General features: G+C 34.7%; 1 protein-coding gene across 4 annotated transcripts; it reads left to right on the forward strand.

Annotated features, from left to right (window-relative positions):
- Positions 1–1922: 1922 nt before the first annotated feature.
- LOC121323160 (Golgi reassembly-stacking protein 2-like) lies at positions 1923–15380 on the forward strand. 4 transcript variants are annotated; one of them, XM_041264033.1, is made up of 11 exons: positions 1923–2087; positions 5625–5705; positions 9112–9150; positions 9436–9639; positions 11481–11570; positions 12214–12344; positions 12432–12564; positions 13298–13421; positions 13842–13928; positions 14019–14141; positions 14362–15380. In XM_041264033.1, the coding sequence occupies exons 1-11, from the start codon at positions 2025–2027 to the stop codon at positions 14652–14654; spliced, it is 1368 nt and encodes a 455-aa protein (XP_041119967.1). In that variant the 5' UTR covers positions 1923–2024; the 3' UTR covers positions 14655–15380. The 4 variants fall into 4 exon arrangements, with proteins under 4 accessions (XP_041119967.1, XP_041119968.1, XP_041119969.1 ...); XM_041264034.1 differs by having other exon boundaries at positions 11481–11567; XM_041264035.1 differs by lacking the exon at positions 9112–9150.
- Positions 15381–15587: the final 207 nt, after the last annotated feature.

Raw genomic sequence — 15587 nt, forward strand, 5'->3', positions numbered from 1 at the left:
AACCTCTAATTTAGCAAGAAATGGCGTCTAACGTTATGGAAGGTTTAACCAGTAATTAACGACCCTATAATATCATAATGGTACTAAGGTCGAAAGCTTTTGAAAGTGCTAGGATTTGATTTTGACTTATAATAATATATATATATATATATATATATATATATATATATATATATATATATATATATAACTGTCCAGGTCTGTTGAGTCTCAACAATTTAACCACATCAACTGACAAAATTAATCAGATTCTTAGCTCATTTGTATGATTTAAATTTAGAAAATTCTCTGACATTACCCGTTTATTTTATGACTCAGCTGAAAACTGCATTTGACAAAGATGCCATGTCAACCAAAGTAGGTAACTCTACTAAATGCAAGTTTTCAAATTGAAAGTTAGTTAATCACAAAGGCATAATACATTGAGAGTTAGTTAATCACAAAGGTGTAATACATTTCTAATTGAGAGTTAGTTAATCACAAAGGTGTAATACATTTCTAATTGAGAGTTTGTTAATCACAAAGGTGTAATACATTTTTTTTATTTCACGGATGCATAACTATTTTGATTGAGTTTCATGTGAATTAGAAATGTTTCAAGCAGCCTAAACCATTCATTGTTTATAATGTCTTGGAATAATCCTCTGGAAGAATGGATAAGCCTGGTTGACAATACAGAACTCTTGTTAGGGGACAATAATTGAATAATTGAATAATTGGAGACTAGGCAAGACGACGTTAGATAAAATAACCAAACCATGGTTTCAATGCTGAGTCATTGGGAGTCATTCAAGAGCTGTCTAGACAAGGTCATGTGATCAATTAGCTACTGAACAAATAGGTCATATTGACATCTCTTGTTAACTTTTCATATATTTTTATATTCATTTTCTAATTAGTTATCTGTGTAATTGTTTCTTTTTACATTATTGTAAATATGTTGACTATGTAGGGAGTTTTTCATCTTTCACAACATGCATATAGTTAAATACATTTGAAGACCATTCATTGTGACATGCTATTTTATTCTATTTATTATGCATTTTGATGACATGCATCGTGTTAGATTTGGTTTTACTGGGTGTAGGTGATACATGCTGTTAAGAAACAGTGGGCCATATTTTCAAAGCATTACCTCTGCTTTTTAATTACTTTTTAAAAACTGCTTTTTTATTATTATTATTTATGAAGTTCTTTCCTAATATTTACACTGAAAGAAGTCATGACCAGCCACCCAAAAGCAAGATAAAAGAAAATCAAGATCAAGATAATCTGAATACACAATGTCAAGAAACTAACAACAAAATGATTGTATCTTAAGGAACTGTCAGCTTAAAAAAAAGTTTAAAACACACACACACACACACACACACACACACACACAATGGCACATCAACTGTCCTGTTTATTTACTTGCATATATGTATACTGTAGTTGCTATTAATTTTCTTATTGTTATATTGGAATAAAAAATGAAGAAAAGGACATAGTTGTGCAATGGATTTATTTTCATTTATCTAAATAACTTGATAATGGGAGATGATAAATAAAAGTATTGGGATTTCTGAACTATAGACCCTATAGATTGGGATATATATATATAATTATATATATATATATATATATATATATATATATATATATATATATATATATATACACACACACACACACACACGTGTGTATTTTTTATTTTTTTACGGAGCAACTTAATGGCAATTTGTCTGATTGTTAATACATACACATCATTTCCCGTATGTATTTTTTAAATTTGTCTCCCCTTCCAATCACATCTCCAAAGGACCTTAATGCCTAATACTGTAGCTGTTCTCGAAGAACGCCAGCCTCTTTTATAGTTGGAGTTTCTCGATCCCAGCATTCCGTGGTTCTTTATTCCAAGTGCCACGTAACAGCTGAATTGCCTGCTGTTGTTGCTGACGGAGCATTTGGCTGTTGCACCGTCTAGTCTGGCCGGAATCGAGGTGGAATACGTACTTATTATAAGCATTGAAGAAGCTGCAGACATGGGGGGCTCGCAGAGTTTCGAGATTCCCGGCGGAGGTTCCGAGGGTTATCATGTGCTCAGAGTATGCATTTTAAGTTTATTCCTTTTTTTTTCAAAGATGTGCAGCTAGTTTTTACGGAGCACGGCATGGTGTCTAAATTCCATCATCCCCAGAGCGATTAAGCCAGGTTAGGCAGTGTACTTAACCCGAGGACTGGGATTTCTTCGCGGCCTAGTATACTAAGTGTCTCTGTCGTGCCCTCGTTTTCAAGTCAGTTATTTCATTTAGACTACTTTTTTTTATTCACGATTGCAATAATGTGTCATAGTTCTTGAATTACATGTTGTTGATGTTCTACATTATGCGTGGCGTTCATTTCCCATGAACAACTACCGTTACCGGTGTTACAATAAGTACAGTGTCTGCGGAAATCCCATCTTTGCTCATTTCAGGTTGTCAGCGTGTGGTACGGTAAAAGGTTATCGCTCGTATATGCACTTGAATAAAAAAATAACAGATTTTGAACAGCTGTAATGCATGATGTTTTGTCCTATGTTAGTTTTTTGTGGTTGTGTTATTACTCTTGTGTGGGTTAGGCACCAGTAATGAGTTTTGAAGCACCATTGTTTCCACTCAGTTGTTTAAATCGCCAATATTAAAGTATGTTAGTTCATGTTTTGTAAAATAATCCGAGTCATTGACCTGTGAATTGTAGTTCATCACAAAGTAATTTACTAACGAGTTGAAGTAATTCATATAAATAGTATATTTATATATAATAGGGTGGTACGAAAGTGACGCGTCATAGATGTCCTGTAACAGCCTGTGGATTAAGAATTGTGCAATCCCAACCCTTTAAAAAAATCCCGTTTATCAGTCTAAGTACTGAAAAATAAATTCACATTTGCTTAACAGATTATTTATACATGTATATTCTCAGTCCTTCAGTTAAGATAAGGTTGACATTTTATTGAGGTATTTAGCATTTGGAAATGATCATTGCCAAACAGAATACCTCAGTGTTAACTCAATAAGTGAAACAAATGAGTTACATTGAGTGATCTTATAGTTGAATATTAAGATGAAGTAAGTCTATGACATTTGGAATAAGTAATATTTTTGAATGGCAAATACCAGGGCTGCAGAATAGTTGTGCACAGGAGCACAATGTGCACCTGTGAATCTGGTTGGGACCTAAAGATTTTCTCCTAACAGTAATTTTTTATAATGTTAGCATCAGCATCATCTGCCACAGGATACCTCTTTCTTAGTTATTTTTTGCACAGCTAATCAAATCTCTTATCAGATTCAAAGTGAAATAGAAACATTAAGCCATTTATATTAATTATAAATGTATAATTATTTGGTTCTGGAAGGTTTAGACATTGTGCGGACCTGTTAAATACTTGAATATGGTTGGATTCATCTTAAATTTGATGTTAAGCATGAATGGTGTTGATTGTTACGTATTTGCATAGGCACCAGGTAGACCATTTTTTCAAGGGGCATGATTACAGAAGTTTAGCTCAGTACAGCACACGATAAAAAGCTTTGACATTTGACAATTTGGGGGTATGATTTGTTAGTTTTGTGGGTGGTGACCATTGACCTGATGTTCTTTGTAACTGAAAGTTTACAAAGGTCCCATGTAGCAGGGATGGAAAAGACTCCCATTGCATAGCAGTTTGATCCATTCATGTTTACACTATGAGTTTAAGAAGACACACCTGAGCTTGTTACATAGTCAACCCTCTTTATACCGTCAGGTAAGGGTCATGGGCAGTAAGTGAGGGTGGTGTTATTGTGAGGGGTCAATAAAAAAAACACACACAACCATCTATGTTTGCAATAAAATCAAACATTTTATTTTTTTTAATTATACAATTACAGTATCTCCAGACCATTTTAATAAAACATTAATCTTTTTTAAAACTACAGTACTAGTTCTTAACACAGTAGGTCTACTAGTGACTTTGTATTATCTTTTCCCATCTGTATGAAACATGTGATTACTATGGAGGAACAGTTTATACTTAAATAAATAGGAAATAAGTAAATAAACACTAGTTAGTGTTAAATCACCAAACAGTTCCATAAAAACAAAAAAGCTGCTTTAGTTAAAATTTATTATTATTTTTTTTTTTAAACTATACTGGTCATTTGAACTTCACTGCTGAATACCATTGAACGATGCCATCTATTTATTTTACAAAGCAATTTAAGCTTGACAGCATTCCTTTTTAAGCAGTTAAAAAAAAAAAAAAAAAAAAGTTGAATATGTACAGGCAAAACTTTTTTAAAATGAAAAGTAACATTAAAAAAAAAAAACAATTCTGCTGTTTACATAACTGATGCTTTAGTTTAAGTTAACTTCATTTGTACAAAACTTGCACGTAAACAAACAAACCTCTTACCGTACTTTTTTTTTTTTTTTTTTTTTAATATTTACCGTGGTTTATTAAAGTCGCTTATTGTAGACTGCGTCAAGCCTTTTTTGGGTTAAACAAATCGACCCCTTCCATCAAGGTTAACCATTCGTTTTTATCTATTAGAATGTCTCTGATTGTACTTTAACAGTATAGGCCAAGAAAACATTTCTTTGTTCATTGTCTTGCTTTCTTATTTTTAGATCTTTTGCTCTGGTGTTAAATGTAGGGTCGACTCGCCATGTTGTACTTTTTGTTTTTGCTTTGGGAGCGGAAGTGTTGATGACATTGGTATCAGCATTTAGTTAACAATGAATTAGAAAAGCAAGTCAAAGGTTAACTGCATAACTTTTATTTTAATTGGCATGATTATTTCACTGTTGCTACAATGAGGGAAACTACAATGCTTATATTTACCTTTGCTTGGCTGGGGAAGGTGGCGGGCAGTGGGGTTGGCAATATAACGGGCAAAAATAGCACTGTTTTTATACTGATAACATTTGTTTAGAGAAAATAGCTGCCGTTATGCGAGGGTGGCATTATGAAGGGGGTTGGTTTAACACGGGACAACTGTACACTGGGACTAATCTAGCTCCTAGTAAAACCTGGAGTGGATGAAACTGCTATGCAGTAGCAATTTTATTTCCATACCTGTGTAGTGTCAGGGGGTACTCAACTGAAAGCTTCACTCAAAATTGATAAAAAATAAATAAACATTTAGTTGAATGATAATTTTTAAATCAGATTTATTTAAACCAAGTAAAGGTATTCCTCGGTATGCATAACTTTTCTTTGAGGCACTTTGCATAATGTGGTTTCACCATTGATCAGTAGGCTTTAAGTTGGCTTTAACGTGGTTGCTGATGGTATGTAAAGTGGAAATATGGGCTAAAGGGTAAAGAAGCAAGTTCTTGCTATATAGAAAATTAGTACTGTTAAAGGTGATCATCTGCTGATTTCTATATCTCACCTGTAATCAATTGTGTGTGTGTGTGTGTTTTGTGTTTTTTCTGCACACATTGAGACATTCAAAGCTGTTGAATCAAATGATTTTGGTTTGGTTGGAACACTAAGGCAATGGCAAATCTCCAGTGTAACAGTTACAGTGGTGACAAGCAATTGGCAGTGCTCTTTACTTGGGAAAACGTGGTGCGGATTTCAACAGAATAACCCAATCCTCCTTTAATCTCAGGTACAAGAGAATTCTCCAGGACACCGGGCAGGGCTGGAGCCATTCTTTGACTTCATTGTTTCAATTAATAACACACGATTGGTAAGTTCTTACATTTTTGTGGTAATACTTAAAGGATTTATGAAGTTGCAGTAAATGTTTATGTTTCAGCAGAAAATGCAAATGCACGTGTTGCTTTAGTGGGCAGATAAAATAATCATTGAGTCTTGGAGTGTATGGGAAAACATAAACAAACAGGTAATTTGTGCAGAATATTATCATTTCATTTCTTCCTGTTTTAGTATAATTAATGGGTGTACACAGAAGCTTGTAAGTATTCCTCCTATCTGTAAATTGTGACTATAATTTAATAAAGAAGCATGCAACGTGTTATGAGGTAATATGTGTGTCTTGGTTTAAGGCACACATTGTAATCCCACTTATTAACTAAGTCTTTCCAGGATGGTTTGAACACTTTTGAAGACCTAATGTTGTTGATGCTGATGTAGCAGTCTGTGTAGCAGATGTAGTTCTGTGCTGACAGGCACATGGGCATGGAATCAGTAAAGGTTTGTATCATAGCTGGGTTAGTGCAGTTTATCAGGATGTGGTCTTGTGTTGTGTAGCCTATCCCAAAGGACTCTATTCTGGAGGTGTGATCGATTACACCATCCTTGGGTCGGATGTGCTGTTGTCCTTTTTATGGTTCTGTACCAACTACAGCAAAATTATACAGCTTTACAGTAGTAGTAGCTTTTCAACGTATTCTGTTAATACAGCAAGATGTACTTTACCTTAAAAAAAAAAAAAAAAAAAAAAAAAATCATATTTGTTTCCAGCCGTAAAATTCTGCCACAAAAAGTTAATTCCATGCCAAAGATAAACCTATATATGGGATCCTTAATAAAATACTTTTAAATTTGGGTTAATTGTATAATTCTTGAAAAAATAGCCACTCTGCACTTCACAGTAAAAACATAATTGTTTTCTTAAGTGCCCACCTCTGGTCAGAATGCGATGGATCAGTTGCCAGCACTGGATAATTTAAACATGAGTACAGACATTGATGTCCTGAGGTTTAGGGTTGTAGCCAAAATAAGTAGCGGAGAAGTAAAGTTTCAGTTTTCAGTGAAGGACACAGTGAAGTTGTTAGACATTAAAACAAGTTAATTTTCAATGTAGGATTAGAAGCAGAACGTGTTGCTAGTAGCCTCAATTTAAAATACACTTGTGTAGTTGAAGTTTACTGCCTGCTGATTCAGTTATTGCTGTATTTTTTTTTTTTTTTTTATATTGCTTAAATCTTTCATGATATATAGTAAAACAGTTCAGAAGTTTAAAAAAAAAAAAAAAAAAAAAAGCAGGGTATAAAAAACTAATCCAAAGAGATCCTGATGTTTTAAGACACATTTTGGCCATCACTAGCCTTTGTCTTGTTTTGTGTAAAATCTGACACATTTCCAGGTAAACATAATGGTAAATTAAGAAGGAAAAAAAAATCAACCCCACTGTCCAAGGGGGGGAAAAAAAAAAAAAAAGTTTGAACACTACATTAACATTATGGCCTATTCACATGCAAATAACTCGATCTCTCATTTATTTTTAATTTGCTGTTGGTTACAGTTTATGAATTACATGGCCTTCCACGTAGATTTGCATTATCTTCCGTGTATATAACTATATTGTCATTTTTCCAAACAGTACATTGGAGGTAGCCGACCCTTTCCTGCATCGGAACTTTCGACAGCAACAACTCGGGTTGATAATTTTATTTTGTGCCTCTATACTTTGAATATGAATAGTATCTCTTTCATACATGTATGTGGAGTTATTATTAATTGACTTACTGCCCACATCGCAACCAAGATATGTAGAATATCTCTTTCATACATGAATGGGCCTAATCAATCTACATACCACATCACAACCAATAATGCGTCACATACTGGAGTGCTCAGAGAAGCGTTTCACCCACGTGGATTCGCTTACACTTATACTGTACATTGCTAAGACCCTACCTATTTCACGACCGTTAAAAACAGGACACCGACCGTGAAATTCATACTTCACTGTGAAAACTTTATTTTTGTGTTCTTTTACCCTGCACTTAAATCCAATTAAGTTATGTGTATCAGTCCAGGTTCCTGATGTGAATATAAGCTTGTTTCAATTTGAAAAAGAAAACTGGACAGGATTTATTGATTGACATTTAACAGCAGCCAACTACTCTGGGCTCTCCTCACTGATTGGTAGAGATTGGCATCGAGGCCGGGTTTAGTAACCTAGGAGATCTCAACTAATACTGTTAAGCGAGTGAACATTTTGCGAGTGTCCAAAATTAATTTAAAAAAATGTCTAATTACTGCAGCAGATCGTGCACAATAATTTTGCATTCTATTGGTGGCAAAATATTTCGTACAACCTGCAATGTTTCATTGGATCACATACATCTTCTACGGTACAGTGGCATTTAGACTGAGACAGCAATCAAAAACAAAAAAGGTTGTAGACAGTGCATTGCTTCAAAACAAAAAGGTAAAAAAAATAATGAAATAACTTTTGAAACAGCAGCACATGACAACGTAATAATGCTAAATATTATTAGTTTTGCTCAAGACAGATGGCTAAAGTTGGGACTGATTTTTAAAACAATCATATGTATAAAATACATTAACAAAGAAGGTTACTCTTGATCTCTGCATCATCATCCTTTATTTGTTCACAGACACATATTCTTAAAGACTGGTTCACACTGGGCATACGAACGCATCACCATGCGTTCAAATCTTAGATGAAAACTAACAACTCAGGAATTTAAACCGTGTTTGATGTGTGTCTCTCAGCAGCATAAACCAATCCGTTTTAAACCAACTAACGCAGGGAGAAGATTGTTCAGTGTGAACTACAGCCTGCGTATCTTCGTAGCGTCCGTCTGAATCATATGCCCAGTGTGAACCAGCCTTAACTTTTAGAAACAACAACACAGATTATGTTATTGACAGTAAGTTAATATATACAAGAGACGTTTTTAATTTCATGGAATATTCGATTTCATTAAAATATTATTGATTTGTTATCGTAGGGTCCCAATTGATAATTTCATTGTTATTTATCGGTACAAGACTAAGTTAGAAAAGCCTGTGATAGGTGGGTCAAAAGTACACTTGTCAAGTTTACAAATTAATGGCAATACAAATGACATCTACCCAAACTCTGTATATGAAATTCACTAGGCTGTTCATACAGTAGTGGCAACTAATCGAAATATACATATGTATAAATGTTTCCAGGTACATATATTTGTTGGCAACATTTACATCGTACTGCTGAGAGAGACAGTTCTGCAAAAGTGACTTCCAAGATCAGCATTTTGAAACTCTTTTTTCCTAGCCAGGGAAGTACAATTACCCATTCAGCATTCATCTCGTGGTCACTGCGTAGTCAAAATACTTTTGTCTTTTATTGAGCAAATTAAATGTCATAGAAGTTCCTTCTTTTTCTTACACAGGTCAAGCAGGGAATTTCAGCTCCTTCTAATGCTGAACCGGTGAGCTATTAGAACCATACTTAGGAGCACTCCATTTTGCCTTTAACTTGTTTGCAATTAAAAAAAGCAAGGGAAAGCAGAAAAAAGATTGCATTCAAAGAAAATCTATGAGCTGTATAATAGAAATGCTGATTCAGAATGTGAAATCTGGTTTCTTCAGGACATTATTGAACAGTTTATTGTTGGGTGATTTTAGAATGTGTTAATATTTTGTCTGTAGTGCTTTTTTCCAGATCTTTTTCTAGTTATTAAAAAGTTATGTTTTTTCACTTGTTGTTTTGACAGAATAAAGACAATGACACCCTTAAAGACCTGTTGAAAGCGAATGTGGAGAAGCCAGTGAAAATGTTGGTGTACAGCAGCAAAACACTTGAGCTGAGAGAAACTACAGTGACCCCCAGTAACATGTGGGGAGGGCAAGGATTGCTTGGAGTCAGCATTCGTTTCTGCAGCTTCGAGGGTGCCAATGAAAATGTCTGGCATGTACTGGTAAGTATATTTATTTACTAAATTTGAAGCCTAGTGATGACAGAAATCAATGTCAATACAAAATTGTTGAACAGTGCTGTCCTAGTTGACAGGTGTACTATTTTGCTGTTACTATACTTAGATTAGAAATTCATGCTCATTTCTTCCTTTCTTTGTTTTCTTCCTGCTTGTATACAAGTAAAGGTGCATTGTGTATTTGTCGATCTGTAACAATCAGAAAAACCTACGTCTTGATAGTTAGGTACCTGTAACTTCTCATACGCGCACATTCAAGTAAAGGTGCTGTGCTTCTCTTTCTGCTAATGTGTACTATAAGTGAAATAAAAGACCAGTATTTATTCTTTTCCAATTAAAATGTAATAGCATTTTGTTTTGTACTGTGTGTATTTTGAATGTAATTCTGTATTACAATTGCAAACAGGACTTGCTTATCTCTTGTTGCATTAATAACTCAGATGGAACAGATTTTTTGAAACAATATTCACTTTGAGCAGAATAATAAACAAAAAAATGGTAATAAACTGGGCATATTTGATTCTGTTTAAATTCTCGAATGTTTAAACAGTAGGATTAAGCGTGTTGAAACTAATATATACCACCCACTCGATATATCGCGGTTGTCAGGGTCCAATATAAATCTGCTATATATCGAGGGCGGCGATATAGCGAGAGACCCATAGAAAAACAAATAGGCTAACAAATACTGTACAACCACTCCCGTCAGGGTCCAGTATAAATCCTCTAAGCAACCTGCATTTTCTCATTTTTCGTATAAAAAGCCGTACTCTGTTTTAATTCGTACTGCAGAGGGTAATTGCTTCTGATTAACTTCAGTCTCCAATTAATTTCATGAGTCTTCCTCTCCTTCCTGAAATGCACAAACACGCTGCATTCCAAATATAGGAGGCTTGTTGCTAGGGGAGCTGACATCACTGCCCTGTGACTTGCTAATCCATTGCTGCTGCCACAAGTGAACAACTTGCTGTCTGAAATAAAAACCGCTTCAGCAAATAGATATTTAATTTGCTTTGTGTTAATGTGCAATGCGTGCGTATATGATAACAGTATAATAATGCTTTGTTTGTGATGTGCAGTACGAAATAAAATGAACAGTAATTCTAAGTACCTATGTATTGCAGCTAAGGCATGCGCAGTTAGACTGTAAAAATGGGAACTCCAGGACCGCGATATATCCGAATCCACAGTATAGGGAGGGGCGATATAACGAGGGGTGGGTGTATAGTGTTTGAAATCTTTGAAGCCAGTCGCCCTTCAATAGAGTTCATTTTTTTTTTTTTTTTTTAATGGAATTACAGCATTTAATAGTGTCATTTATAAATTGTCTACAGATGTATGTGATACACTGTGTGCACATTCTCTTTAAATTATTTATTTTGTTTCCAATTCATAATGTGTATAGATATATCCGATATCTTTTTTTTTTTTTTTTTTTTTTTTTGCATATTATGAAAACCACTGCAAATATGAATGCAAATTGAAAGTCTAATCATTGGAATATTTGTCCTAACCATTCAAAAGTCTGACACGAAAAGGAATTGAATTTAAATGTGAACTGTCATAGGCTGTTTATATGTGAAGATCTGGATTCCAGCCATGAGGAAACTAACCAACTCACAGGATAATTGCACCATCTGTTTCATTTGCTGTTGCAGCTTATAATGTTTTATTTCCTGATTGTGTGATCTGTTTACAGCGATTATTAATTTTTCTATGGTGGATTGTGAACAGCACATTTATCTTAACAGAACTATTCGTAATGAAAGTTGGGTACTTTTCACGTCTTCTATAATTAACCGTCTTATTTATAATTATTTTACCAGGAAGTGGAGCCAAATTCCCCAGCTGCACTGGCAGGCCTGCGACCCCACACTGACTACATTATTGGTGCAGACACTGTCATGAACGAGGTAGTGGTTAATATTTCTTTGAAAGAATGCGGTTAATCTATAAATGTGCACTACCTTCCTTTTTTGGTAACCCAATAACAGTAATTGGAATTAATTTCTATGAAATTGCAATATATCTTGGATTTAAAAATACTTCTAACTTTAATTAGTCCAGAGAGCTTTATGTCTCTTCTACACAATGAAGGAAATATTTTTATTTAAAAACAAATTCATTAAATAAAAATAAAAAAATTCTCTAAGGTGAATGTTTTCATGGATAGAGGCCACACTGTCAATATTGTGTAAATGTGAAAATAAATAAATAAAAGTAGTTTGAGTAAAGAAACTGTGTTTAATATAATTGCATTTGTTTTGTAAAATTTCACTTTCATGTCTAATGTTCTTGCCTGTAATACCACTGTGTGATACTACATGTTTTAAAAAGAATAAGGATAGTTAATTACAATATCTGGTTGTAAGTGCTTCTTGATGTGTTTTTTTTATTTTCTTATTTATAAATTACTTTAGATGGTATCGTAGATCCGTTAGCACTAATCATGGACTTTCTTACCTAAGGTAACATTACGTAGGCCAAGATCAGTGCTAATCAGATCTGTGAAACCAGCCAGTAGTATTTTTGGTTTTCAAAAAGTCTTCCTTTTTTCAGTCAGAAGATCTTTTCTCGCTCATAGAAACGCATGAAGGAAAAGGCCTGAAACTATATGTGTACAACACAGACACTGACAGTTGTCGAGAAGTTGTCATAACACCAAACACTGCATGGGGTGGAGAGGGCAGGTAAGAAGGCTACCAACCTCTAATTTTAAGTGTGTGGATAAACTGATTTTCTGAATGACACGTTTATAACACCATTTCCTATAATAGTCTAGGCTGTGGAATCGGTTACGGCTACTTACACAGGATACCTACTCGTCCATTTGAAGAAGGAAAGAAGTTAACTCTACCAGGACAGATACCTAGCGTTCCGGTCAGCCCACTGAAAGATGGCTTTACAGAGGTAAGATATTTCATGGGTTATGTGGAGTAAACAGTTATGTACAGTGTACAAGGAAATACTTGCCTTGCCATGAAACTATTGCCACAGGGCTATATTACACCAAGGAGGTTCCTCTCATGCACAGTTTTAAAAGGTATCCCTCGGATCACTTTGAGAAACATAATCTAGAAGGGATAGATCCTCCAGGTTATATTAAATGTCCTTGAGTGTTGTCTATGACGATACAAATCAAATTATCAATTTTTGAAATGTAGTAACTATTTAATGGAATAATGTCATAGCTTGTACTTCTCCTTTGTCTGGATATACACAGAAGTATCTGAAATAGAAAATATAAATTAAAACAGGCTGTTAAACATTTCATTGAGCAGGTTTGACAGGTTTGTCAATAGAGACCTTAACATTTGTAATAAAGAAAATCATATTAAAGAACAGGTTTGTGTGTTTTATAACAAGTAACATATTTTTCCCCGATTTCTGTTTAGAGAATTTAGCTTCTCCTTGATGTTACCAGCTGCCTCAATTATATTGCGCTGTATTGTTTTCTTTCATTGAAAAAGGAGATCAAAGTATGCCTTTTAAAAGACAATTACAATGCCTTCTTTATAGTGCATGCCTTGTTTTAGTGCAGAAAGCCATAACTCAGAAATACATTGCTGATTGTAATTATAAATTACTTTTGTTTTGATGTGTATGACCTTTGCCATTTATCAACAAAATACATCTATCTTAGGTTCAACTCTCTGCTGTTAGCCCAACACCTGCTGTGCCTTCTGCACCTGCAGGAATAGAAGAAGGGCTATCGGGCCTTTCCATCAGTTCAGCTCCCTCTGCTGTAACTAATGTGCTCGACACAGGTAAATATTTCTGTATTCTAAATGTGTAATGTTATTCATGGAAGCGGTGCGAGTTCTGTTGACAACCACAAATTCTGCTTCCAAGCAAACGAATCTCCTAAAATTTAAGTGACTTTATTATTACACAGTTAGCTTGGCTGTATGGTGTGAAAAAATAAATGGCCAAAGCAAGCATCATGGGTTGCAGTTTGACATGCAGTTAAAGCAAAGGCTGATTTAAGTTCTATGAAAGAGTGACAGTGGCAGTGTCTTAAAGTAGAAAATGTTTTGGAGGATGCATCACCAGTTTAGTGGCTTGGATTGATGTGAAGTTTTCTGTGGGGTTTGCGTTGTCTTACACAGGCACTCTAGTGCAAATGTTGAATTAATAAGCAGACCTTTTTTTTTTTTTTTTTTTTTTTATTATTTATTTGTTAAAAGGTGTCCCAACAGTACCGCTGTTGCCTCCACATATAAATCCTGCAATGGGTACAATGCCACCACTAAACCCTGCTACTACATTACCTGGTAAGGATCTTTGCTTCTCTAGAATAGCTAAGAAGATAATGTTAAGTATGTACTGAAAAAATAACATTTAATGTTTTTGTATCTACACAGGTTTCATGCCATTACCATCCGGTCTACCTAGCCTACACAATTTGCCAAATTTGAATATAACTTTACCAAATCTTACTCCAATTTCATTACCAGGAGTTGGAAGATTACCTGTGTCGACAGCTGGTAGGTACATCTGTTTCCCCGCGCGTAACTATCAGGACCTAATGCTACATTTGGTTTGAGTTTTAGTTAATATTTTATTTTTTTTTTACATTAGACTACATTGCAAGTATGGCATTGTTGGAATCTGGTTTATGCAAATATTAAAATCGTAATTCTAAATACTTTTCTCTGCTTGATAAATGATTGGATAGTCTGTTTACTGAATGTTATTGCCTTCCAGGTTTCTCCCAACTTCATCCACTGCCACCATTGAACCTGCCTGGTATGGCTCCTCTGCCAATGCCTAGTGTATTCCCCACCCAGTTCCCTCTAGTCACTGGTGTAACAACTGTTCCAACTAAGTTAAATTCTTCTTTTAACGCTGCTGCTGCCACAGCTCCAATGGAGCAAATTCCTGCCCTTGTCTTTGATGCAACATCAGTTTCTAATGAAAAGGAAACAGAACCAACGGTAACCAGTGGAGCTCAATCTTCTGAATCCACAGATGCACAAGTTTCTTCAGAATCCTCCTAACGACTTTGCCTTGACAGAGCTGGATTTGTTTAGCATATTTATTTAGCCACAGAAAAGATACTGAAACCCACAAGATTACGTAGGACAGAATAGTCTATTTGGTTTCTTTATAATCCTGTAAACAATGAGGAGAACGTAATCATTTGGTGTCTACGTTTGGCGAAAAGGGTGTTCTGAAAGTGGAAAGCAGATATCCAAAAGTATGTTAAAGGAAACCTAGCATAATCATCTAATAGGTTTAAATGCATATTTCATCACAGTATATGTACACAATTATCCAAGCCTTCTCGGCCTATATTGTGATGGCTTAGTTGACATTTCCTCTGCAATTTCTCTAATTTGGTGGAAGACTACAGTGTGATTGGAAAGGGTTATCTTTGTTGCTTTGTTTAAATGGATTGTACATTTATTTTATCACAATGGATTTAATTCCATCAAGGATATTTTATTACATATCAGCATGTACACTGTTAGTCTTGCATTTCTTTATCCAGTCTTTGCAATCCACAAGATAGTCTTTTGTTCAATTAATATGAAGTGTGTGCTGTATGTTAAGTATGCTTCTGAAATGTTTCCCAACCCACTATATGAAGCCTTTGGAAACGTGGAAAATGGAACCAAAGTTATGTATAGCTGGGAACCAGAAGGTGGCACTGTAGGCGGCTGGTCATTAAAACTGTTCTAAAACTTGTTAACATAAGTAAGCAATAAACAAATGGAATTTTACACTCTTTGTTTGAGTAATTTAAATTATGGTGTGCATGATTTAATCTGCAAATAAACCTGATGTATTTAATTGCAAAATAACATTTTGTTTTGAAGGCGTGATTGGTATATGGATGTTTTAATATGTAATAGTATTGTAACATGCACAACACAAGATAGAATAATGGCTTTTCTTTTTCAGTGATTCCACTTATTTTTCAAGATTTG

This window comes from Polyodon spathula, chromosome 11 (assembly GCF_017654505.1).
Source record: "Polyodon spathula isolate WHYD16114869_AA chromosome 11, ASM1765450v1, whole genome shotgun sequence".
Lineage (NCBI taxonomy): Eukaryota > Metazoa > Chordata > Actinopteri > Acipenseriformes > Polyodontidae > Polyodon > Polyodon spathula.